The sequence below is a fragment of the Balaenoptera acutorostrata genome, chromosome 12 (assembly GCF_949987535.1).
Source record: "Balaenoptera acutorostrata chromosome 12, mBalAcu1.1, whole genome shotgun sequence".
Taxonomy (NCBI): domain Eukaryota; kingdom Metazoa; phylum Chordata; class Mammalia; order Artiodactyla; family Balaenopteridae; genus Balaenoptera; species Balaenoptera acutorostrata.
The window spans coordinates 57,402,530-57,430,309 of record NC_080075.1 but is presented as its reverse complement, the minus strand read 5'-3'; the positions used below and the strand labels follow the sequence as shown (position 1 = coordinate 57,430,309).

Sequence of the window (27,780 nt, the reverse complement as noted above, 5' to 3'; positions counted from 1 at the left end):
TGGGATTTGGATAAAAATTGACTAGGGTGGGCAGGGGAATGCAATTAGGATCTGGTTTCATCATATTGATTTATTAAAAACTCTAAATAGAAGGTAAAAACTTAGGGATTTGTGAGCTTGCCTGTACATTCATTATGAGATTCAAATTAGAATACCTCAACTGCGGGCTTCCCTGGTGGCGCAGTGGTTGAGAATCTGCCTGCTAATGCAGGGGACACGGGTTCGAGCCCTGGTCTGGGAAGATCCCACATGCCACGGAGCAGCTGGGCCCGTGAGCCACGATTGCTGAGCCTGCGCGTCTGGAGCCTGTGCCCCGCAACGGGAGGGGCCGCGATGGAGAAAGGCCCGCGCACCGCGATGAAGAGCGGTCCCCGCACCGCGATGAAGAGTGGCCCCCGCTTGCCGCAACTGGAGAAAGCCCTCGCACGAACCGAAGACCCAATACAGACAAAAATAAATAAATTAATTAATTAAAAAGAAAATCCTTAAAAAAAAAAAAAAAAAAAAAAAAGAATACCTCAACTGCCTGGCATTCTGATAGAGATAATTAGTTTAGTCCTTGATTAGGAAGGAAAGAAAAATGCATTAAATGCTTACTGTTTGCCAAGTACAGTACTAGGTGCTTTGATGTATTCTAATTCATGTACTCCTTACAATAACTCTGTGAAGTAGGAATGAAGATGATTAAACAATTGGAAGATAGAATCTATAAGGATATTAAAGAGAAGGAGAAACAGGGTGATACCCCTACTGGTAGGGGTCTTCAGGTATAAAGTTGTAAAACTTATCTTCTACATCCACTGTGACAAGAGGCAGTAAGTGTAAACTGTACCAAGAATAACTTCCTGACATCTTCAAGGCCCTGATAAAGAATAACTTCCTGACATCTTCAAGGCCCTGGTAAGGCTTAGCCAGAGAGAATGTGAAATCTTCTGTTCTTGAGAGCTTTCAAAATAAGGCATGGTTCTCCACCTGGTGGAGATGGCGTTGATGTAGTAGCAAGACACCTCTCCAACAGTGTGGTTCTTTGTGATATATCCATTTTTGAAAGAATAAATATATCTATATAAATATGATATTAAATCCTAGTTTATAGAAAGAAGACAGGTGACTGAGCTAGAATTTAGGCCTCATTGACTGCCAAGAGTTTTTCTCTTTTTTTCAAACTAGCTAATATCTCTCCATATCAATAGTGCAAAAATAACAATAGCTTACACAGAATTCTAGAGCTGAATTCTGATCTTAGAATAAATTAAAAAATAATCATAGCAACATTAATAATGACTGACAATTGAGTGCCTACTATGTGACAAGCACTGTTGTGAATGGTTTACATGTATAAGCTTATTTAATTCACACAGCACCTCCTGAGGTAAATACTGTTTTTATCCTCTTTTTACAGATGAGAAAATAACTCGATTGAGGGCACACAGCCAATAATTGGTTGTGCCCCTATTTAAACCCTGGTGGTCTGGTTTCATGCCTGTATAATACTTTTTTTTTTTTTTTTTAATTTATTTATTTATTTATTTATGGCTGTGTTGGGTCTTCATTTCTGTGCGAGGGCTTTCTCTAGTTGCGGCGAGCGGGGGCCACTCTTCATCGCGGTGCGCGGGCCTCTCACTGTCGCGGCCTCTCTTGTTGCGGAGCACAGGCTCCAGACGCGCAGGCTCAGTAGTTGTGGCTCACGGGCCCAGTTGCTCCGCGGCATGTGGGATCTTCCCAGACCAGGGCTCGAACCGGTGTCCCCTGCATTGGCAGGCGGATTCTTAACCACTGCGCCACCAGGGAAGCCCTATAATACTTTTTAAAACTTTTGTTTTGAAATAATTACAGGCTCTCAGAAAGTTGCAAAAATAGTACAAGGAGTTCCATGTACCCATCACCCAGCTGTCTTCATCAGTAACATCTTATATAATGATAGTCACAGCCTGCACTTTTAACTTCTATACATCCTGCCACTTGTGTGACAGTCATATATACATTTATTCACTTTTCAGATGAAGGGATTGAGGCCTAGATAAACTAATTTCCTCATTGATTATTCTGAGCATTCCATTTCTTACTCCATAATCCTGATACTGTATAGGAAATAACCGATATTACTGAAATTGCTTAGGTAGGGGAGGATTTCTGCCAAGAACAGTTCATTCCATTCCATTGCCAATTTTGTTCATGTTGATTTCTTATGGTTACCACTTCTCCTTGTTTACTGTTATCTGCCCAACATGGATTTTCATTCTTGCTCCTTTGATATCTTGTATCAACTCTTTTGTCAGTCTTTCCATGACATTTCTTTAGCTACCTTTATCTATTTTCTTCAGTGTTATTTGAATTGTGAGCATTCTAAAATTTAAAAAAATTACTTGTAATAGCCAAAAGTAGTGGCTTGGAAAGTTGTTTTGAAATGCAGTACCATCATCGTCTTCTATATTTTTTAAGTTTATTAACGCTATGCAGTGAAAAAAGGGGGTGAATAGTTTTTAAATAAATCAAATCAGGAAATTCATTTCCCTACATATTGATTTATGTTCCTTTAAAGTTTTATTAGACTTGAAATGAATACCTTAAGAGAGTAAATAACTAGATATTTGTGAATTCAGAGTACATAGTTGTATATTGTTTATATTATTAAAAGGTATATAAGCAGTGGCCTGAATTAAAATTTTGATCATTTCCTGTCAGCTTTACATGATGATACTTAAAATGAAGGAATAAAGAATTTCCCCTGGTGACTTTTCATCAGAAGCAAAGGTCTGGACAATGTAAAAGTTAGGTTATGAATTCCCCAAGATGTGTTGTCTTTTCTGTATATCTGAGGATGGTCGACTCTGTTCCAAAGTGAGTGTTGAGAGTTAGTAAATTAAAATCCAGGGTATGGCTCCTGCTTTATTCCTTGGCAAACTCTTCTTGTTTTTTTGGTGTTCATTTCTTAGAATTTTATAGAAGAGGTTCTTGCTATTAGATAGATGCATGTATAGAAAACTAATATATACCAGGAGGTGTTTATACTAAAAATCTTTCATTAAAAATTCCTTGTTCCTGGGACTTCCCTGGTGGTCCAGTGGCTGAGACGTGCGCTCCCAATGCAGGGGGTCTGGGTTTGATCCCTGGTGAGGGAACTAGATCCCTCATGCGTCAACTAAGAGTTTGCATGCTGCAACTAAAGATCCCATGTGCCGCAACTAAAAAAGATCCTGCATGCTGCAACTAAAAGATCCCACATGCCACAACAAAGATCCCATGTGCCGCAGCTAAGACCCGGCGCAGCCAAATAAATGAATGAATAAATAAATAAATAAATAAATAATATAAATATATATATATATATGAAGGGACTTCCCTGGTGGTCCAGTGGTTGCGAATCTGTCTTGCAATGCAGGGGACGTGGGTTTGATCCCTGGTCAGGGAACTAAGATCCCCCATGCCACAGGGCAACTAAGCCCATGTGCCACAACTACTGAGCCCGTGTGCCACAACTAGAGAGAAGCTTGTGCACCACAGTGAAGAGCCTGTGTGCTGCAACAAAAGATCCCACGTGCTGCAACTAAGACCCGATGAAGCCAAAAATATATATATATATATATATATATTTTAATAGATCTTTATTGGAGTATAATTGCTTCATAATACTGTGTTAGTTTCTGTTGTACAACAAAGCAAATCAGCTGTATGCATACATGTCCCCATACCCCCTCCCTCTTGAGCCTCCTTCCCATCCTCCCTATCCCACCCCTATGGATCATCGCAAAGCACCGAGCTGACCTTCCTGTGCTATGCTGCTGCTTCCTACCAGCCAACTATTTAACGTTCGGTAATGTAAATATGTCGATGCTACTCTCACTTTGCCCTCCTACCCCATGTCATCAAGTCCATTCTCTATGTCTCCCTCTTTATTCCTGCCCTGCAACTAGGTTCATCAGTACCTTTTTTTTTTTTTTTTTGATTCCATATATATGCGTTAGCATACGGTATTTGTTTTTCTGTTTCTGACTTACTTCACTCTGTATGACAGACTCTAGGTCCATCCACCTCACTACAAATAACTCGATTTTGTTTCTTTTTATGTCTGAGTAATATTCCATTGTATATATGTACCACATCTTCTTTATCCATTTATCTGTCGATGGACATTTAGGTTGGTTCCATGTCCTGGCTATTGTAAATAGTGCTGCAGTGAACATTGTGGTGCATGTCTCTTTTTGAATTATGTTTTTCTCAGGGTATATGCCCAGTAGTGGATTGCTGGGTCATATGGTAGTTCTATTTTTAGTTTTTTAAGAAACCTCCATACCGTTTTCCATAGTTGTTGTATCAGTTTACATTCCCACCGACAGTGTAGGAGGGTTCCCTTTTCACCACACCCTTTCCAGCATTTATTGTTTCTAGCTTTTTTTGATAATGGCCATTCTGACTGGCATGAGGTGATACTTCATTGTAGTTTTGACTTGCATTTCTCTAATAATTAGTGACATTGAGCGTCTTTTCATGTGCCTCTTGGCCATCTGTATGTTTTCCTTGGTGAAATGTCTATTTAGGTCTTCCACCCATTTTTTAACTGGATTATTTTTTTTTGATATTGAGCTCCATGATCTGTTTGTATATTTTGGAGAGTAATTCTTTGTCTGTTGTTTCATTTGCAAATATTTTCTCCCATTCTGAGGGTTGTCTTTTTGTCTTGTTTATGGTTTCCTTTGCTGTGCAAAAGCTTTTAAGTTTAATTAAGTCCCATTTGTTTATTTTTGTTTTTATTTCCGTTACTCTAGGAGGTGGGTCAAAAAAGATCTTGCTGTGATTTATGTCAAAGAGTGTTCTTCCTATGTTTTCCTCCAAGAGTTCTGTGTCTGGTCTTACATTTAAGTCTTTAATCCATTTGGAGTTTATTTTTGTGTTTGGCGTTAGGTAGTGTTCTAATTTCATTCTTTTACATGTAGCTGTCCAGTTTTCCCAGCACCGCTTATTGAAGAGGCTGTCTTTTCTCCATTGTATGTTCTTGCCTCCTTTGTTGTAAATTAGGTGCCTATATGTGTGTGGGTTTATCTCTGGGCATTATCCTGTGCCATTGATCTATATTTCTGTTTTTGTGCCAGTACCATACTGTCTTGATTACTGTGGCTTTGTGGTATAGTTTGAAGTCAGGGAGCCTGATTCCTCCATCTCTGTTTTTCTTTCTCAAGTTGCTTTGGCTATTCGGGGTCTTTTGTGTTTCCATACGAATTGTAAGATTTTTTGTTCTAATTCTGTGTAGAATGCCATTGGTAGTTTGATAGGGATTGTATTGAATCTGTAGATTCAATTGGGTAGTAGATTGCTTTGGGTAGTATAGTCATTTTCACAATATTGATTCTTCCAATCCAAGAATGTGGTATATTTCTCTATCTGTTTATGTTATCTTTGATTTCTTTCATCAGTGTTTTATAGTTTTCTGAGTACAAGTCTTTCGCCTCCTTAGGCAGGTTTATTCCTAGGTATTTTATTCTTTTTGTTGCAATGGTAAATGGGAGCGTTTCCTTAATTTCTCTTTCTGACTTTTCATTGTTGGTGTATAGGAATGCCAGAGATTTCTGTGCATTAATTTTGTATCCTGCAACCTTACCAAATTCACTGATTAGTTCTAGTAGTTTTCTGGTGACATCTTTAGGATTTTCTATGTATAGTAAAAAACTGTATTAAAAAAATTTTCTTCTCCTTGTCTTGTAAGTTGCAATTTCTTGTTGTATAGCGATTACTGTATAGATACTAGAAATTGTTGTTCCCCGCCCCTTTATTTTAACTTAATTTCAGTGTAATAGGAATTTGCATATTCTGGAAACTTTAAAATACTTTCATTTATATTCAGAACCATAAAAGTGCCTGAGTTATTCATTTATAAATGCATACATGTCTTAGGTATAGAAAAAGCTGAGAGGCCTGAACTGTCCTCCTTTCTTTGAATGACTCCTGTTGCTATGGTAATTGCTGAATTAGAAGCCTAGCATTCTTGCCTTTTGGCCTGTCCTGGAGGCTTAGAATGGGCAAGAAGTCAAGAATGACTTTGTCTTTGACTGTAGTACAACAAATGCACTGCATTGAGATCATGTATTGCTTCTCTAAGGAAAGGAAAAAAATAAAACAAACCCTCACCCCACTGGATTTAGTATGTACCCTGTGAGTGCTCACTGAATAAAAACTTGTGATGGGAATGGTATGCTTATGAAATTAGATGTATGGCAGATTATCCTTATATGTGTAGTGTATCATAGGTGCCCCTTTAAAACTTGGCAAGGTTGGTATCTGAGGCAAATATGGATACTGAATTTATATTTGTTTGTTTATTTATTTATTATTTTTAATTTAAATTTATTTATTTATTTGTTCATTTTTGGCTGCGTTGGGTCTTTGTTGCTGCACGCAGGCTTCCTCTAGTTGCAGTGAGCAGGGGCTACTCTTTGTTGTGGTGCGCAGGCTTCTCATTGTGGTGGCTTCTCTTGTTGCGGAGCATGGTCTCTAGGCACGTGGGCATCAGTAGTTGTGGCTCGTGGGCTCTAGAGCTCAGGCTCAGTAGTTGTGACGCACGGGCTTAGTTGCTCCGCAGCATGTGGGATCTTCAGGGAACAGGGCTCGAACCTGTGTCCCCTGCATTGGCAGGTGGATTCTTAACCACTATGCCACTAAGGAAGTCCCTGAATTTATATTTAAAAAGTACAGTTTTAATGTTAGTAGTGCTGTTAACAACAGCGATGAATATTAAAGCAGCTTTTGTTCTCTTGTATTTTATTTTGTATTTTAGAAGGAACTTTATAGGAGCTTCAAAATGTGGTGCAGTGTATGTAGAAAATTAAAAGACTAATCCATTGAGTCATGTTTTCATGGAGCTTAAATCACAGATATGAGCTAATTATAACTTAATTTTCTAGGTTATTTAAACTCCAATCATGATTATTTGTGTAGTTTGCTTACATATACATATATTCAAAGTTTCAGTAAATTGAAATATTCCCTAGATACTTTTTCAAATTTCCATATATTATGTAGAAATAATCTTTTAGTTTCCTATAACTAGTAGATGTAAGACTAAAAAAAAAAACTCTTCAGCCATTTATTTTTGAAAGAGCTCCAAAGTAGTTGCATGGAAAATCAACTTTTTAAACGTTTTCCTTCAGAAAACCTTTCCTCTTTGTTCTTATGCAGCCTCTTAGGACCCATTCCACTCTCTGACTTACTTTTTCTGATTTTGGGGGACCACTTTTCTTTTTAATCAAGGTAAAATTAATCATTTTAACCATTTTAAATTGTGCAATTCAGTATATTCACGATGTTGTGCAACCATCACCACTCTCTAATTTCCGAAGCTTTTCATCACCCCAAAAGGAAACCCCATCCCCATTACTAGTAACTCTCCATCTTCCTCCTCCCCCTAGCCCCTGGCAACCACTTATCTACTTTCTATCTATATGGATTTGCCTATATTGCCTATTCTGGACATTTTATATAAGTAGAATCATATGCTATGTGGCCTTTATATTTGGCTTCTTTTACTTAGCATAATGTTTTCTGATTCATCCATGTTATAGCATATACCATTTAATGTCATAGGGTATACTTTCTGCTTCTTGGCTTCAAGAAATAATGCTTTCAAGAAGACAAGTTTTGTGTCACACTTTCTATTTTGAATACTGCTTTTAACTTTTAAACATACATTTTACTTTATCCCAGTTTCTGCTTTTTAGAAATATTTAACTTCTTGCAAAATATGTGTACCTTTTTTTTTTAACTCTTGTCTCAGATTTCTTTTCAAATGTTTATTTCATCTTGATGAGAGAGAGAGAGATAGAGTGACAGAGAGAGCGTGCGAATGTGCATGAGAGAATGTCCTTATTAAAACTAGGCCATAAAGCAATTTCACTTTTAGGTATTTATCCTAAAGAAATAATCAGAAAGGGGCTCAATGCTATTTCTACAAGGATGTTCATTGAAACAATATGCATAAAGCACAAAAGTGGGCATAATCTAAAAATCCATCATAAGGTGTTGATTCAGTAAATTATGGTGCATTCATTGGACTACTTGGCAGCCATTAAAATCACGTTGCAGGAGAATATTTGATGATGTGGGAAACTTTATAATATGTTAAATGAAAAAATACAAATTGCAAAACCATATGGACAATGTGCTCTCAGTTATTTAATGACAGGTCTATGAGCATAGCATAAAATTTGAAGGCTATATACCAAACTATTAACTGTGGTTACCTCTGCATGATAGGATTATGGGCAGTTTTTTCTTGAGGAAGCCATATATTGCTTTTATATTTAGGAAAAAGTTTTTTGAGTTCTATGCTGTATTGCTGATCATTTTAATAGCTTCATCTTGTGCTTTAGATATTTAATGCTTTGTTCTTTTTCCTCTCTTGTCCGACATGTATGTTGTAGTTTTCCATGTTAGGCATAAATAACCTCTTCTAGAATCTTGCATCCACAGAGAAGGTGCAGAATCATTGTGTTATGAAGATGAAAGTTGGATTTGTGGTTGATAACTTCATTGCCTTAGGTTATGATACTGGTGAGCCCAGTGGTTATTGGGCCAGTGATTATTGCAGATAACTTTTTGCGTCCTCACTTGGTCACTCCATGAAGGAACTTGGTCTCTGTGATAGAAATAAAATGTTGTTCTGAAAAGGGTATTATAGTTTACATGTGTTCTCTTACTATATGTATTAGCTTACTAGGGCTCCCAGAACAAAACACCACAGATTGGATGGCTTAAACAGCAAGTTTATTTTCTCACAGTTTGGGGCCTAGAAGTCTTGGATCTAGGTGTTGCAGGTTTGGTTTCATCCAAGGCCTCTCTCTTTGACTTGCATGTGGCTGCTCTCTTGCTGTCTCTTCACGTGGTTGTCCCTCTGTGCACATGCCTTGTTGTCTCTGTGTGTCCTAATCTCCTTTTTTTATAAGGATATATATATATATATATATATATATATATTAGGGCTCACCCTAATGACTGAATTTTAACTTAATTAACTCTTTCAAGGCCCTGTGTCCAAATTCAGTCACATTCTGAGGCACTGGGGGTTAGGGCATCAACATATGAATTTTGGGGAGACACAGTTCAGTCCATAATAGTATATATCATTTGTGATGAGTTTTAATGACAAAGTAGTGTGGATGAAGTAAATTTTGTTGTGAATTATTAATGGTTATTATAAACTATCACAACATCCTAAAGAACTACAGCTGTAAGTTATATAGGGGAGAATGTAGAAGATTGTAGATGTGTTAGCACCAACTTTTTGTAATCACCACTGGAAAAGTAACTCAGACTCTATGACCTATTGATTCAGGTCACACCTAGTGTGATTCAGGAGTCCTGGCTAACACAATACGGCCACTTAAATTTGGGAAATGTATTGGTAATACGCCTTCTGCCATTCTTTGAAATAATTTTTTTTTTCTCCTAGCTGGGCTACCTGACAGGACCCTGTGGTGGTTGGTGTCTCATGGTCCTAGAGAAATTTGTAGACCCTCTACCTTATATACTCTTACATGTGACAATGGTGATTGTTTTCTCCCCAATGAATCCTGGGGCTGACCTGGACTTTTAACGCACACTGCTACAGTCTCCTACTTCTGGATCCTTCCTAGGGGTCTCATAGAGTGGGACCTGTTTTGTGATGTATCCAAAACTGATCTCTTTTGGGTTAGTAATTACTTAAGGAAATATTCTTGTTGAAATACAAAATATTTTCATTTTCTACCTATATTTGGGAGACCAAAGGTGACTATCTCTTAGGAAATATAGTCCAGATTTTTAGTTTTTCTGTTTCATTGTTACTGTGTTAATGTAGTTAAGGTCTATAATATTGGTGGAATTATTTAAGCTTCAGGAGTGTCAGACTGGATTTAAAGTTTTTCCTCATTCAAATAAAGGCATATTGTGTTTATGTGTTATAGGCGTATAATACATTTATGTAGATGTGTGTATATATACACACACATACTTGGTAAGATAGTTTGGTTAAAAAATGAGGAATTTGGGCTTTTATGGGTAATTGCTCTATTTTTAACTTAGTGGGGTCATGGAAGGATCATGGAATATGAAGTTCAGGTTTTAGCTCTGCCAGTTACTTGCTGTGTGATCATAGGCAAGTCTTTGAACAAATCTTAACTCCTTGTAATTGAATAAGAAACAGTAACTAGGGGCTTGCCTGGTGGCACAGTGGTTAAGAATCTGCCTGCCAATGCAGGGGACATGGGTTTGAGCCCTGGTCTGGGAAGATCCCACATGCTGCAGAGCAACTAAGCCTGTGTGCCAGAACTACTGAGCCTGCGCTCTAGAGCCTGTGAGCCACAACAACCGAGCCCGTGTGCCACAACTATGGAAGCCCGTGCGCCTAGAGTCTGTGCTCCACAACAAGAAAAGCCTCTGCAATGAGAAGCCTGCACACCACAATGAAGAGTTGCTCGCCGCAACTAGAGAAAGCCCGCGTGCAGCAATGAAGACCCAATGCAGCCAAAAATAAATAAATAAATAAATTTATTTAAAAAAAAAAATAAGAGGAATAGAATTAAGATCAGTGAGCAAGATACAAAACATTTGCCCCCTGACATTTAGAACTCCCTGTAAATGGAATGTGCAGACCTGAGGGTCGGTTAGTTCTTTGTGACTGAAGTTCTGAATTTGTTGGGCCATAATAGAAGGAACTTATGTATTGTGGAGTGTGGTAATGGAAGTTGATTGTTTATTTTCATTTTGAGATTCTCAAAGTGTAGGTTTTGTTTTGTTGTCTTTATAAAGGTAAATAATTTGTCACGTTTATATAATTAAAACAATAACAATAAAAACACTTATTAGTACTTTAAAGTGTAGATTAATCATCAAGAAATGTCATTACATTAAATATCCCAAAGACTCGTCTGTTATTTCTTCTCCTTCTCCCTCTAGTGGGCAGAAATATTTTAAAAACACCACATGGAAAGGGTTATTAGTATTGAGTGTATCACAATATAGTCTCAGCTTTTTAAAAGATTAATAAATGTTAATATTTCAGAATCATTAAAGAAAATGCTTTATTCCTTTCTAGGCATAATAGTGGATCTTTGAATGTTGAAGATGTTCTTACCAGCTTTGACAATACAGGAAATATTTGTAAGTTATATACTCACTGTATAGAAATATTTTTAGTCTTTTAAAAGTGAATTTTTAATTTTTTTCCAGTGTTTATTTTATTGACGTGTGTTTGTGTGTGTGTAATAGAAACTCTTGCTGTTTTTAGCTGCATAATAAGCCTCATGTAAGATGTACCTACTCAGTGGGATAAGGCAGGTTTTATACTTGGCAGTTTTGTGTCTCTGTGTGTGTGTGTGTATGACAGAACATAGGTCAGGAGGAACACTGGATTCTCCAGTACTATCCCTTTTGTTTCTTGTTTTCATTTTGACCTTTTCAGTTAATCAGTCCAACAGAGGGGCTGTCTCTCCCTTCTTTGCCGTGTTTGGGTATGTGTGTTTCTACTTCTTGCTTCTTCTCTCTTTCACTAAAGAGTGAACCCAGAACATTTTTTCTTACTGCTAATATACTTTAATACCCGAATGATTTTATTTTATGCATTATTATAATATTATAGAATATATTGACTTCTTATCTAAGTCTCTGATTAAGTCATAATAGATTTCTCCACTGAGAAAATCATTTAATTATAATGTCACATAATGAAAGAAATCAAACAAGAAATATCTTTATATCACTGTGTTAAACAACATACCATGATAGAAGCGGTGTACTCCTTTATGTGTTGCATAGGCTATTATTCTTAAGATAGTTGATAATCATTGAAATATTACCATTTTAAATGTAAAAATTATACTCAAATACTTTTCGTCTCAGGAAATTTCACAGCTGTAACTACTTATTGTCTGAACTAAAATAACATATTCTGCTAACAGTACTACATTATCAAATGCTCTCTGATTTTCGATCTGCATAGAATAATGTCCAACAATACTCAGGCAATGATTTTGTTCTTATGCCCACATGATGGCAAGCTTTTGATTGTGGAGAAAAATATTTATGTATTTTGTCACTAAGGAATCTAACTATCCTAAAATTATCCTAAAATATTTAAAATAATGTAGGTTTCTTTTTCATGGATAGTGACAAGTATACCTTTTAGTTTCTCTGAGTTGGCACTTGCTGAATTCTTTCCCAATATTTTTATTGGGGGTTGGGGCAGGGTCTGGGTAAGGGATACTAATGGTGGTTGAGGAGACATTCTCCTTTAGTTCTGTGGTAATGTAAAAATATCATTAAGTCAGGCTTATGCATACCCAATTTAGGAACATAATTCTAGAATGTTAAATGTGGATTTTTGATTTGGTCATGTAAAAATCAAGTACTGTTCCCAGTGGCTCAGTATGAAGTAGGGCCACTAGCTGGCAGCATTATGTAAAATAAAAATGTTTTCCTGAAGGTCTAAGCTATTATTCTGTGTATGAATAATATATGTACCCCCCCCATAAGTTGTTGTTGCATTGACAAATGCAGAAATTGTATGTTAAAAGCTTTTTTTTTCCCACTGCTGCCCATTGTTTGGTAGAAAGCTTTGAGTCTTTGGATTGAGACACCTACATTTGAATCTTGGTTCTGAAATTAATCTAGAGCAATTTATATTATCTCTATGAACCTCAGTTTTTTTCATCTCTTAGAACTGGACATAATGTATGGAAAGTGTATAATATACTGTATTCCTCATAGTTGGTACTCAGTAAATGAAGGTCTTTATTATTACCAGTGGTGAGTACCTCTTAAAGCTTTGCAGTTTTTTTCTAATAATAAGAAAGTATTTTTAAGGATTATTCTGATGTTTTAAAGTAAACTATTTTGATTGAACTAACAAGGTGGGAAAATAGATCAAATTAGAAAAATAGTAATTTATTAAAATGTCTTGTCATAAATGTGGTCTTTTTTTAAAAAAGAAATCTGTGGGCTTCCCTGGTGGCGCAGTGGTTGAGAATCTGCCTGCTAATGCAGGAGACACGGGTTCGAGCCCTGGTCTGGGAGGATCCCACATGCCGCGGAGCGGCTGGGCCCGTGAGCCACGGCTGCTGAGCCTGCGCTTCTGGAGCCTGTGCCCCGCGACGGGAGGGGCCGCGATAGTGAAAGGCCCGCGCACCGCGATGAAGAGCGGTCCCCGCACCGCGATGAAGAGTGGCCCCCACTTGCCGCAACTGGAGAAAGCCCTCGCACGAACCAAAGACCCAGCACAGCCAAAAATAAATAAATAAATAAATAAATAAATAAATAAAAAAAAAAAAAAAAAAAAGAAATCTGTTTACTTATTTATTTATTTTTGGCTGCCTTGGGTTATCGTTGCTGCGCGGCCTTTCTCTAGTTGTGGTGAGCGGGGGCTACTCTTCATTTTGGCGTGCGGGCTTCTCCTTGCAGTGGCTTCTCTTGTTGCGGAGCACGGGCTCTAGCCGTGCTGGCTTCAGTAGTTGTGGCACGCGGGCTCTAGAGCGCAGGCTCAGTAGTTCTGGCGCATGGGCTTAGTTGCCGCGCGGCATGTGGGATCTTCCTGGACCAGGGAATCGAACCCATGTTCCCTGCATTGGCAGGGGGATTCTTAACCACTGCACCACCAGGGAAGTCCATAAATGTGGTCTTAAAAACCTGAATGTATTGCCAAGTAAGAAGTGATAAAAATAAGACTTCTTAAAACATTTTGTTTAGTGTAACTTTTATATTATACTCTTTAAAAATGTATAATGATACTTCAACTTACTGTAAAATTGATAAATTCCTGTTACAATAAAGTAAATCTTGATTATAACTTTTATATAATCTTTGCCAAGGCTTAAAGTGATCAAGGATTGAAAAAGTGATTTCTCACTTGATGTCTCGAATATTTGATTTTACCCTAATGGTGACCTTAGATTGAGTTTGTGACTGGAAAACCCAGCAGAGGGCGCTAAAATCACAATTCTGTCTCAACAGATCAATATAACTGGAATAAATACCTTGAATAGTAACCCTAAGCTTTTATCATGTAAACATAGAAATATGTATGTGTAAACATCTGTATTTGATTTATTTCTTATATATTTAATATATTCAGCAATTCATTAATACAAAAAAATAGATTTTCCTGACTGATATTTTTCTTCATTTTTTCATTTCTTTTTTTAAACAGAGGACAATTTATTTTTATTGTTATTTATTTTAATTAATTAATTAATTTATTTTTGGCTGTGTTGGGTCTTCGTTGCTGTGCGTGGGCTTTCTCTAGTTGCAGCGAGCGGGGGCTACTCTTTGTTGCGGTGTGCGGGCTTCTCATCGCAGTGGCTTCTCTCGTTGCAGAGCACGGGCTCTAGGTGCGCGGGCTTCAGTAGTTGTGGCACATGGGCTCAGTAGTTGTGGCTCTTGGGCTTTAGAGCGCAGGCTCAGTAGTTGTGGCGCACATGCTTAGTTGTTCCGCAGCATGTGGGATCTTCCCGGACCAGGGATCAAACCCGTGTCCCCTGCATTGGCAGACGGATTCTTAACCACTGTGCCACCAGGGAAGTCCCAGGAATTATTCATTTACTTCAGGAGTTAGTTTACAGGTTAACATAACTTCCTGATAATAGAAAAAATAACTTAATTAAAATACTTTATAGTTACAACCCCCCTGTACGTGTTTATACAAAATACAGATATGTGAATGTATACAAAATATATTCATGCTAGTGGAACTATTAATCTCAATTTTAAGTTAACTTCAAAAACAAGTAATTCTTTTATTCATTGTAAATTTTCAAAGATGAGAGGATCGGTCTTAGTCCGAGTTTGTTTATGCTTTCACCAGAAAGATATGGAAAAAATCTTTAATTTTGGAAAATTAATGAAACCTCTAGATAATTTCTTATTTCCTGATATGTTAGAAATGAAAATATTCTTTATGTTTACCTCTGTTATTTTTACATGTGTGGCTTGCAAAGTGTTTTATGTTTTTGAGATATTCTTTCAGTATTTGAATTCCTTTGAATGTTGTAGGAAGAAATTAAAATGAATCTCCACACAGTCATTTCTGCATAATGATTCATTGCTCTATAGGATATGACCCCAATCTTATTTTTACATGTTTATATTTGCTACTGTGGAAAACAAATTATTTTGAAAGTCAAGCTTCTTTTTTGCTTACCTCTAACTAGGGTTAGGTATGCATATTCCATCTTTGGGTTCTAGTACTTGAGAACATACTTCCTTTTTTTTTTTTTTTTTTTTAAATTTATTTATTTAATTAATTTATTTATTTATTTTTGGCTGTGCTGGGTCTTCGGTTCGTGCGAGGGCTTTCTCTAGTTGCGGCAAGTGGGGGCCACTCTTCATCGCGGTGCGCGGGCCATTCACTATCGCGGCCCCTCCTGTTGCGGGGCACAGGCTCCAGAGGCGCAGGCTCAGCAGCTGTGGCTCACGGGCCCAGCCGCTCCGTGGCATGTGGGATCTTCCCAGACCAGGGCTCGAACCCGTGTCTCCTGCATTAGCAGGCAGATTCTCAACCACTGCGCCACCAGGGAAGCCCCATACTTCCTTTTTAACTATCAAAGCTACTCTATGGAGAGATTGTGTCTGCTATTGATTCATCATGCCTGGAAAGCGATGCAATCAAGCAACCTAGGGAAAAGTATAGGATGCATCCTTCACTTCAGACGAGGTGCTGGCTGCTTCTGTGTTTCACGTAACATGTCACTCAGATAGCTTGGGTCACAAGAGAGTACTCTGCAAGCACGCAGCAGATCTCTTGCTTCTGTTTTCTCTGTGGGCAGAGTCTCCTTTCCAGCCAGTCCCTGACCTCCAAAGAAACCCCATCATGCTGTATCTCTTCTGAAACCATTTTCTCTTTCTCCAAGTCATCTCTTTCCTTTACTGAAATAAATTTTTTAAAAATGTGATTCTCTTCAGCACTTAGTTGATCCAAATTTTACTGTCATAGTATATAATACAACTATTTGCTACATGTGAAATCTCATCACTGCTTGGGATATAATTGCTTCATTTGTACTTTTTTAGCACGTCATCCTTGACAGCATGAACATATGATTAATACTTCTCATACAATATATTGTATACAATATATACAATATAATGTGTATAAGCCATTAAAGGCTTAGGGAGCCAATAGTTATTATATAGCATTGCAGTAACCTAGTGTGATTCAGGAGTCCTGGCTAACACAACACTGCCACTAAAATTTGGGAAATGTATTGGTAATATGCCTTCTGCCATTCTTTGAAATAAATTTTTTTTTTTCTCCTAGCTGGGCTACCTGACAGAACCCTGTGGTGGTTGGTGTCTCATGGTCCTAGAGAAATTTGTAGACCCCCTACCTTATATACTCTTACATGTGACAATGGTGATTGTTTTCTCCCCAGTGAATCCTGGAGCTGACCTGGACTTTTAACGCACACTGCTACAGTCTCCTGCTTCTGGATCCTTCCTAGGGGGTCTCATAGAGTGGGACCTGTTTTGTGATGTATCCAAAACTGATCTCTTTTGGGTTAGTAATTACTCAAGGAAATATTCTTGTTGAAATACAAAATATTTTCATTTTCTACCTATATTTGGTAGTCCGAAGGTGACTATCTCTTAGGAAATATAGTCCAGATTTTTAGTTTTTCTGTTTCATTGTTACTGTGTTAATGTAGTTAAGGTCTATAATATTGGTGGAATTATTTAAGCTTCAGGAGTGTCAGACTGGATTTAAAGTTTTTCTAATTCAAATAAAGGCATATTGTGTTTATGTGTTATAGGCATAAAATGCATTTACGTAGATGCGTGTGTACATATACACACACATACTTGGTAAGATAGTTTGATTAAAAAATGAGGAATTTGGGCTTTTATGGGTAATTGCTCTATTTTTAACTTAGTGAGGTCACGGAAGGTTCATGGAATATGAAGTTCAGGTTTTAGCTCTGCCAGTTACTTGCTGTGTGATCATAGGCAAGTCTTCGAACAAATCTTAACTCCTTATAATTGAATAAGAAACAGTAACTAGGGGCTTGCCTGGTGGCACAGTGGTTAAGAATCTGCCTGCCAATGCAGGGGACACGGGTTTGAGCCCTGGTCTGGGAAGATCCCACATGCTGCAGAGCAACTAAGCCTGTGCACTAGAACTACTGAGCCTGCGCTCTAGAGCCTGCGAGCCACGACTGCTGAGCCTGCATGCCACAACTACTGAAGCCCACGTGCCTAGAACCCGAGCTCCACAACAAGAGAAGCCACTGCAGTGAGAAGCCTGCGCACCGCAACGAAGAGAAAGCAGTTAGAGAAAGCCCACGCACAGCAATGAAGACCTAATGCAGCCAAAAAAAAAGTAACATTATCTACCTTGTAGTGTAGTAAACATCATAGGTAGTGTGAAAGTAGTATGTAAACTGTAGATAATATTTGTATTCGTTTTTATTGTTAGTATTAATATCATGTCTCATTTGTTCTTAGACCTTCTCAATATCTTTGATATTGGAAAATAACACAAGACAGGAAATATTTTTGGTGTGTGCCATCCTGTTTTAATATTTAGTACATGAAAACATAGTGCAAAGCTACATTATTAAAAGTATAGTATTACTGCAGAAATACATATATAAATCAGTGTTTTAGAAAAGAAGTTTCAGAAAGACAAAAATATTTGTGATTTGTCACATGATGAAGATGGAATTTCAGTGAGAGTGGAAAGGATAGATTTTTTTTTAAAATTTTATTTATTTATTTATTTATGGCTGTGTTGGGTCTTCATTTCTGTGTGAGGGCTTTCTCTAGTTGCGGCAAGTGGGGGCCACTCTTCATCGCGGTGCGTGGGCCTCTCACTATCGCGGTCTCTCTTGTTGCGGAGCACAGGTTCCAGACGCGCAGGCTCAGTAATTGTGGCTCACGGGCTTAGTTGCTCTGCGGCATGTGGGATCTTCTCAGACTAGGGCTCGAACCCGTGTCCCCTACATTGGCAGGCAGATTCTCAACCACTGCGCCACCAGGGAAGCCCGAAAGGATAGATTTTTCAATAAATAGTATTGGCTAGGAATTTAGAAAAAAATAACAAACCAAATCTCTCCTTTATACTATGTAAATACCAAAATGAATTTAAGATCGATTAAATATTTAATTAAAAAATTCTAACACTCCCAGATTTTTCAGATGAATAATTTTAAGATGTTGAAATAAGGAAGGCCCTTCTACGTGTGACCCAGATCCCTTGAATTTAAAGATGAATAGATTGACTAAATAAAGATTTAAAGTCACTTTATTCAAAAAGTATCAAAAAAGTTGAAAGACAAATGACAAACTGGTAATTATTATTTATGAAATATATTCAGACAGAGATGTATTCTCTTTATTGTGTGAAGAGCTCCCACAAAGAAATAGCAAAAACAGGCTGTAGATCTATACGAAAAAGACAAAGCATAGTTGAAAATTAGAAAAAAGTATTTCACAAAAGTAATACCAATGCTCTAGAAACATATCAAGTGATTATTTTACTAGTAAAGAAGTAATGAAGTGCAATTAAAACAGTGAGATAGAATTTTTGTTATCAAATTGGCAAAGATGAGAGAAGATAAGCCATGTTCGGTGAATTGTAGGGAAATGTGCCTTCGCATCCACTGCTGGTGGGAGGGTAAATTGATTCTACTTTTCCAGAGGCAATCTGGCAATATCTTTCATAATTTTAAGTACCCATTTCATTTGACTAATAATTCTTTTTCTAAGAAGTAATGAAACCAATATGCAAAGGTGGAATGTAAAGGAATTCATTATAGCACAGTGAATAACTGGAAGAAACATAAATCTTTAATTTTAGGTGACTGGCTAATTATGGATAATTCATGAGATGGAATATTTTATAGCTGTTCAAGATCTCTAAAACATATTAGGTTAAAATATTACTGCAGGGAATATGATTCTATTTCTGTAAAATATATATATACTCATTAAGTAGGTATGTATATACATAGTACTATGTCTATGTGTTCATAGTGTTTTGTTAGGGTATTGGAGTTATGGATGATTATCACTTTCTTCTTTATGCTTTTTAGTATTTGTTTCTTTATGGCTTGTATTAGATAATGTTTTTATTTTGAAAAAAGTAGATATTCTTTAATTTACAAATTGAGTATTTTTTTTTTTTTTACTGAAAGCTGTGATAAAATCTCAAATTGCTTAGGACAGTACTGTGGAAAAAAGGAGCAATTCATTTTACCACTGAAAAAAAATATAAAGTATTTTATTTTTAAACAGCACTTTTGTCCAAGGAGCTCCCAGCATTGTTGGATGTTAATGTGCTAATCTCCCAATACACTTAAAAGAAGTCAAAGATCAAATCATTCTAGCCCCATATTGGGTCGTGGGAGTATAAAGAGGTTAAAAACTCAGTCAGTGGAAGAATATTGAGCTTGAACAGAGATAATTTATAAGTTCTGTTGAAAAATAAATTTTAAGGTTCAGTGCATTATATGGTTAGCATGGTATGCTAACCATGTAATATGGTAATGGTCTGCAGCCTTGAGACTATAGGAGGCCCCAATGAGAGTGGGGAGCTGATGGCAGTACGCAGCACTGGCTCTGGATTTGGCTCTTAGCCCCTCTTGAGAATCACAATGTGTGTGTAGTCTTTATTAGAAAGACTTCTAGAGGATAGGTTAGAAATGATTTCTAGAGGGTAGGTTAGGTCTCTAGATGGTAGTTTTCCCAGCTATGTATCTCCAACTGTCTGACTTCCTAGCTGCAAGTTGTCAGGCAGTTTTTTCTTTTGACACAATATTGGGTAAGCATGCCCCTAAGCCATAAACAGAGTCACATGCATTTGCTTTTACTATTTACCACGGAAGGAACATTTAGAAGATGTCTCTTTTTAATTCACTTTAAAATTTTTTATCTGAAATAAAAAATTATGAAGTTGTAGTGATTCTCTTTGATAAAAGAAGGTGCTGCTATCATGAGGAAAGACTGAAATAAACCCTATAATCCTTTCTAGATTCATAACATGTATTAATGCTTAACTAAGGTATTAATACTGGAAGGTAGTTCATGTCTTTGTCATAAACCTGCTAGTTTTTCCATCCTTTATATATTTGAAGGGATGTTCCTAATTTAAGTGCCTCCAAGTTTTAGCAGAAGATATGCCAAGCAAGCCTCCCTCCCCCCCAGCAAATACTAATTAGTGGTACTTTATCTTCTTTTAAATAGCTACCATTTCTTTTGCATCCCTTACAATATTAGGAACTTTGTGAATACTATTCCCATTTAATCTTCTTAACAATTTTGCAAGTGGTGAGGAAACTGATACTTAGATAAAGATAACTCGCTTAAAAATTAATATTTAGTAAGTGACCACAGAGGAGTGTTTGCCTGTTCCATTTCTTAAAGGTAGCATATCTCCAAAATGGCGAGAAATGAATTTTAAAAGTTCATGGGAGAAATGAAACTAAAAGTGGTAACTTGGAGTGCTAGAAAATAACTTTGGCAAATGGAAAAGAATTCTGTCCAGTGGATTGTGTCTCAGAAGGGAAAAGATCACTGGAAAATGGGCTCTCTAGGGTTTCTGAAAGGTAGTTGACAATCTAATGGCGTGGGGATTTCAGGAGTGAGTGAGGATGGGGTGAAAGAATGCATTTTCTTTTAATAGTCTAAAACCAAATGTGGGTTTTGTTTTATTTCAGATTTTCTTTTCTTTTTTGAGAAGTGCTGCTTTTTGCAGAATAATACAATAGTAATACTGATTTGTGTTTTTACATAGCCCTTTCTCTAAGGTATTCAATGTGTTTCTCAAGCTTATGGTTATAGTGATATTTACAAATTGCTTATGTAAACACAAGTCACACAAAAAGCTCAACTAAATGAATATTTCTGTCTGTAGGAAAGTAGTGTGGATTTGGACAGCCTTTCCACAGAGAATAGTGGATATTTGGACATTTGTATGGCCTGTATGTGTTGCCCCACTCATGAATGCTTGATGTGAACAAAATATTTGATGACTGAATGAATTTAGTATTTGTGTATATGTATCTTATCTTTTTTATGTTCTCCTCTCTCACCCTTCACCCTACACTCCCAGCCTTGAATCTAAGTATTTGTGTTATATCCTGGGAAGGTGGGGACAGTTCATGGAAGGAATGAGGAAAAGTTTCCGATCATTCTGTCTGTGTATATGAGTTGGAAAATGTGGGTGTATTATGTATATTGGAGATGCTCCACATGCTCACAATCTGCTTGTTCTGGATCAGGTCGAATTTTTGCTCCTGGTGGCAAATTCACGGTTTGTTTGAAGCCTTTGCCTATCCAGGTGGTTGGAGGCCAGACTTTTGTGTCTTTGCCATTTCTCAGGACTCCCTTAGTTTCTGACTAAAAGATGTGGTGGAACCTAGACTTAAAACTTAAGTATCATTTTTAATTGTATGATAGTCAAAGAATGACAAATAATATTTTGATGAATCCTGGACTTTGGTTTTCTTTTAATATTTGACAACTTAATTGGAATTTAGTGGGGATTCGTTGGACTGCTGTTATGAACAATTGAGAAGTGGCATGTATTTATGTAAACCATGACTTCTCTGCTTGTACTTGTCCCCTGCATACCTTTAAAGGAGAAATTAGAATAATTAGAAGGGGGAGATTGATTCATATTTCCTCCTTTGATCTTTCTCTCTTAAGTCCTACAGATTTGTAATTTGTATTCTACAATTTAGCACTGACTTTTGTATCATATTGTATTAACTATTTGTTAATCTTTTTCTCCCCCAAATAAAATATAACCCCCCAGATTGCAGGCACAATAACCTCTCTGGTTCAATCTCAAGGGGTGTTAGTCTAAAGTCCATGCAACAGAAGTATTTTTAAATAACTTGGGTATTTTACCTCTGTTGATTAAATGACTTGAAAGCAACACAGTCTTTAGCAATTTTTTTCTTTTTTTCTTTCTCCCATCCTCTATTGTTCCATATTGATGCTGATCCTGCACTTCTACATACAAAACAAACAAAAAACTTCAGAAAACAATTCTTTTGTATCCATCATAAGATAACTCTTGTCTTCCCTTTTCCCCCCTTTCCTTCTGATTCTCCATCATAGTACTGAGGAACTAGTCTGTCAAGGTAGGATCCTCCTTGGAGGGTGTGAGCCTGGGGTAGTCAGGGGCAAGAGACTGAAGCAGATCAGTTTCTTTTAGTTAGGGTGACTATACAGTCAAGTTTGTTTGGCATGATCCCAGTTTATACCTATTGTTCTTAGCATAATTATTAACAGTGTCTCCTTTCACTCCCCAAAGTGTCCTGGTTTGGATGATAAATTATATTCCAATTTTTAGAAGCCCAAGAAAGAGAGATATATTGGAAGCTTACATCAATTATTTATATCTAGTCATACCTCTTAATTCTGCCATAGTACCTTGCACAAGGTCTGGCTCAAGTGGTATTCAATATGTATTGATTCATTTGAATCCTTAGTCACACTCAAATGAATCATTCCTTCTCCATAAGTGTATTTGTATTCACTATACATAACGGAGAGGTAAATCTAGGCCTCAATTTTAGAGGACGTATACTACAAGCCTCATAAACTAAAACTGAAGTTAGAACACATAACAAGTTTTGATTAGCTAATGCAGTAATTGAAAAAAAATTGAATTACTGCCAAGATCTGAAAATAGGAAGATTCACATAACAACCTAGATTTCCACTTTCTCTTTGAGAAAAATAATGATCTAGTGGTCTGAGCCTGATCTTACATGGTAATCATTATCTGGAGCTGAGCAGATTCTCCATTTTGCACCCTCACGACCCACCCATGGACATTTAAATTTGCAACCTCTGATACATATTATGTATTTGGAGGCACTTATGGCAGGTTTATCTTTGTACATTTTCAGATTATTTAGTTATATATTTAAGAAGAGTCAATCCTGATTAGTCATTTTATTAAAGCTAATTAAATAAAATACTTGTAAATTCTTTTGGAGATCAGCCTTTTTTAATTCAACAGACTAGTCATTCATTTTGGGGAAATTTTTTTCCCATACTAAAAATGTCAGTAACTAATATTTATATTGTTATATTTAATAGAAAATATTTTAAGATATTATTTTAAATATTTTTCAATAGCCAGTACCTTTAAGAAAACATATTTTTGAAACTTAATCACTTCAGTTTAAAATTATAAAATATCTTGAAAAATGAAATTGAAAACTAGTATAGAGCTATAGGAGAAATTTTAAATATTTGTGGGTATATGTATGTGTATGAGCATGTATATGTATATGTGTGTATATAAAAAATATATAGTTAACTTTATCTTTGCCTCTTCTTTATAGATTGGAAAAGAAAGAGCAGTCTCAGTAAGTGTTTATTAAGTGCCTATTGTGTGCTGTCCTGCATTTTCAATTCTCAAATGATTTTTCAACCTTGACCTACTACAGAGGAATAAAACATTCTTTCTACACATGTTGAAGAAACTACTGTATTAAAATCTAGATAAATATCTGACTGTCTGATGCATCTAGGTACATGGATGGTCTCTGTGAACTATGTCTTAAGTCTCATCAGCAAACATCTTTGAAAAATAATTTAAAATAGCTACATTGTTTCATTAATGAAGAACTCACCCTGGTAAGTTTTAGAATATTGGCAAGAAAACGGCTTGACTTTAACTACATTAAATATGAATTTAATGGCATGGGCATATTATCTCAGGACATGATTTTATTTGTATATTTTTAAGGCTTAAAATATTTTTGGTTAAAATTATCTATCTTATAGACCATCAATTTGAAGTCTTTTCTGATGCCTTCTGACCTGTTCCAGTTCGATCTTTATGCCTGCTGCAAACCTTTCATCTTGAAATCTCCCTTCACTGTCATCCTTGGGATTCTTATCATTTCTCTTTTTTGTTGGATTTCCCAAATACCGTGGCTTTCTCTTTGTTTACTCCATCATTTTGGGTGATGATAAACTCCTGTAGGTCCCTGAGACAGTAAAGGGAAATAATTTTTGAGTTCTTGTGATACTTCGGTAGGAAATAAAATAATAGAATTTGAAATAGTTTCTCCTTCAAAATTTTACAGCAATGTATTGCAGCTTCTAGTGTTTCATTTGAGAATTCCAATGCTATTCTAATTCTTTATCTTTTTTATGAAACTCTTAGTTCTCTCTGGAATTTGACAGAATCTTTTCTTATTTTCACTATTCTAAATTTTACGATATCATATCTTGGTGTGACTTAATTTTCAAACATTGTTTTGGACATTTGGTGGGCACTCAGTGTAGAAAGTTACATTTTTCAGTTCTGGGAAGTTTTCTTGAATTACTTCTTTAATGGTTGCTTCCCTTCTGTTTTCCTTGTTGTCTCTGGAACTTCCATTTTTCAAATGTTGGACATCCTGGACAGGTTCTCTCTCTTTTCATCTTCTGTTTTGCATATTTTTGACTTTTTCTGTACTCTCAGGGATATTTCTTTTGTAATAGAGGCCTTCATCAAATATCTGGTGATCTTTAAGAGCTGTGTACTATAAAACTGATTGGACGCTATGAGGATATCCTAGCTTGTTGATTGTGGATTTTGCTGTGGGATGATCTGGCTGGGCTGCTCCTTGGGGAACCTTGGATGTCCATATGTTTGGGTGTCTCTCTTGAGCTGGTCCATTTCCCAGAGAAAACTCTTTGAGTCTGCTACCTTGGGAATGTGTATATCTTAGCTGCTAGCATTTTGGGTTGGGTAGGAAGAAGAGTCTCAACATTCATTTGCTCACTTTCTCTTTAAAAAAATATTTTACTTTATCTTTCACTACCCTCCCTCATCTGTGCTAATGCCCTATAGTCCAGAGCCCCTAGGATTTTGCTCTTTGGAGATTAGATGGAGGACAGAGTGGAGGAGGGTTAGTTGCCCAGCTGTTTGGAGAAGGAGATAAGAGTCAAGATCTAACTGCTTTCTAAATATATTTTCAACAAATCCTTCTGTATTTAGCCCATTCTCACCTCCATTCACAGAGATGTAAATGACTTCCCCCACTGCCAATTTAGGATTCAGCTTTTTGCTGTCGTCTTCTTGTGCCTTTATGAACCCTCGTTTTATTTTCACGTCTGCTTACTTTTATTTTAGGAAGGGAGTGGAAGCTAATATGTATATTCACTCTAACATCTTTAATTACCATTTTAACACACACATATGTGTGTATATATATACATACATATATGTATACACACACACATACATCAATCTCACATAAATTCTGTAACAACTTAAAAATAACTTAATAAAATTTTTAACACTTCATTTAAGTAGACCATATATGGTTCTTGTCAGATGTACACTAGAAAAATATTTCCAGTTTAAATATATGGAGATGAATCACCAAGGCTTTGCACATGTTTTAGGAATTCTTTTCTGCCTCATTTCTGAATCTCTCTTTAGCCTTCAAGATTCAACTCAAATGTCACCTCCTCTATAAATTCTTTTCTAACTCTCCTAAGCTACACTTCACTGGTCCTTCTTATGTTTACCTGTAGACTTAAAAATAAGAAAAGACTATACCATTAAAACATCACATTGTATTATAATTGTGTCTAAATTACTCACTGGACTGTAAGCTCCTAGAGGCAGGAATAATGTTTGTCTGTATCTACAGTGCCTGGCATAAAGTGAATAATCAATAAGTGCTTTGTGGATTAGTGAACTTAATATTTAAAAAAAGGAACACACATTTTTTTTTTAATTTTTAAAATTTATTTATCTTTGGCTGTGTTGGGTCATGGTTGCTGCGCGGGCTTTCTCTGGTTGTGGCAAACGGGTGCTACTATTCGTTGCAGTGCGCAGGCTTCTCATTGCGGTGGCTTCTCTTGTTGTGGAGCATGGGCTCTAGGCTCGCAGGCTTCAGTAGTTGTGGCACATAGGCTCAGCAGTTGTGGCTCGCAGGCTCTAGAGTGCAGGCTCAGTAGTTGTGGCACACGGGCTTGGTTGCTCCATGGCACATGGGATCTTCCTGGAACGGGGATTGAACCTGTGTCCCCTGCATTGGCAGGCGGATTCTTAACCACTGCGCCACCAGGGAAGCCCCCCAAAAAAGGAAAACACATTTTAAATAAATTAGGATATGATTATTTTATAAAATGTTCACTGAAAAATAATTTACTTCAGGATTCCTTTAAATAATCCATATCCTTAGTGCTCTTAAAATTTCATTATGTGCTTTTTTTTTGAGAAATACATTTATGTCTAGTGTCCCTTTTGCATATCTGTGTACATATACAGGCATTCTATATTGTTCTACTTTAGTAGGAATGTTACTTATATTTAAAAAGAAATAAATGTTATTCTGTTACACATTGGTGACATTTTTCCTTCTAAATAACTTTTTCTGGGAGAGCACTAAGTGGCCATTCACCTAGCCTTCTGATCAGTGCAATGTATTTTAAGCAGCTAGTTCCAAAATACATTCAAATAGTATGTCCTATCCCTCATAAATTGCTATTTCTTTGCTTAAATTTCCCATTTGGACCACCAGCAATCTCTTAAGTACTTTTCCTACCAGCTAATGCTAGCTTTTAAAAATCTACTTAATGTTACTCCTTTCTTTCTCTTTATTGCCTCTGTCACTTAATATACCTCTATGCCTGTCTGATATTGTTCCTTTTCAAGGTCTTTTTATGCTTTTAGGATGATCTTTCTTAGTCTCTTTCTACTGTCTTAGATGCTTTGATTCTGCTGTTTCTTCATTGCAACGAGCTCAGTACAGGGAGCAAATACAAGTGGGTGACTTTTTAAAAAAGTTATGTACAATATTAAAAAGAATACAAGTGCTGGTGTTTACTATTTAACTAGTGTTTCAGAAAGGGTTTTGATAAACTTTTAGAGCCGTTCATGGAAATAGATGGGATTTGTTTAAATTTCATGGATAAGGGGAAAAGGGGAATGTTAAATTTGCCAATTGTTAAAGCTGAATGATGGATAAATGGGAATTCATTATTTTCTATTCTTTTATTTTTGGGTATATTAAAACTTTCCCATACGAGGTGTAAGAAAAATTGAAGTGTCATTTTTCATTCCTTTTCACCTAGCAATCCCACTTTTTGGTATCTGCCCTCCAGTATATAAGGACACATGTGCAGGGATGTTAATTACAGTATTATTTGGGTTGGAAAGGAAAATAACTTGGAAACAGTCTGTTGACTCTATTCCTATTTAATGGAATTGTTGGATAGATTATGGTGTATCTGTACAATGGATTATTACGCAGCAATTAAAAAGAATGAATTGAGTTATATGCTATATTCTGGAGGGATGTCCAAGATGTATTGTTAAGTAAGTTATGTAGTGTGTGTAATGCGATTTTATTTTTATAAAAGGAAACTGTGTGAATATGCCAAAAGCTGAGAAACATATACGCCAAATTATTGTTATTGGTTATTTCTGCAAAGTGGGACCTGAGGACTGGGGTGGAGGAAAAGTTAACCTTTTCTGTATTAACTTTATATTGTTTGATTGATTTTAAGTATGTATTACTTTGAAGGGAGGAAATGTAGTAAAGATTTTTAAAATAAATATAAAATTAGAATCTTTTCAAAATGAGTGTCAGTTCATCCATGATAATAAAAACTCTTTTTACAGTTTTAAAGAGAAGTGGAAAGTGATGTGCATATAGGAAACCAAATGATGAATTATATCATAGTTTGCCTTCAGAAAGAAAAATAAATGAATTGTTGATACTCATGTCTATGGAGTGAGTATATATTGAACTCCGACCCTATTGCCAGTCTTCCAACAGAAATTGCCTGGTGACAATTA

The 27,780-nt window shown here is 36.5% G+C and overlaps 1 protein-coding gene across 4 annotated transcripts in view; it reads left to right on the top strand.

Moving 5' to 3' along the window:
- CAMKMT (calmodulin-lysine N-methyltransferase) overlaps positions 1-27,780 on the top strand; it is a 389,839-nt gene that overhangs the window by 24,372 nt on the left and 337,687 nt on the right. For all 4 annotated transcript variants that reach the window (XR_009009842.1, XM_007190086.2, XM_028168508.2 and 1 more), the window contains exon 3: positions 11,063-11,127. Coding sequence is in view for 3 of the 4 variants with exons in the window: in XM_007190086.2 (XP_007190148.2) it covers positions 11,063-11,127 (65 nt within the window). In the remaining variant the exon portion in view is untranslated. The remainder of the gene's footprint in view (positions 1-11,062; positions 11,128-27,780) is intronic.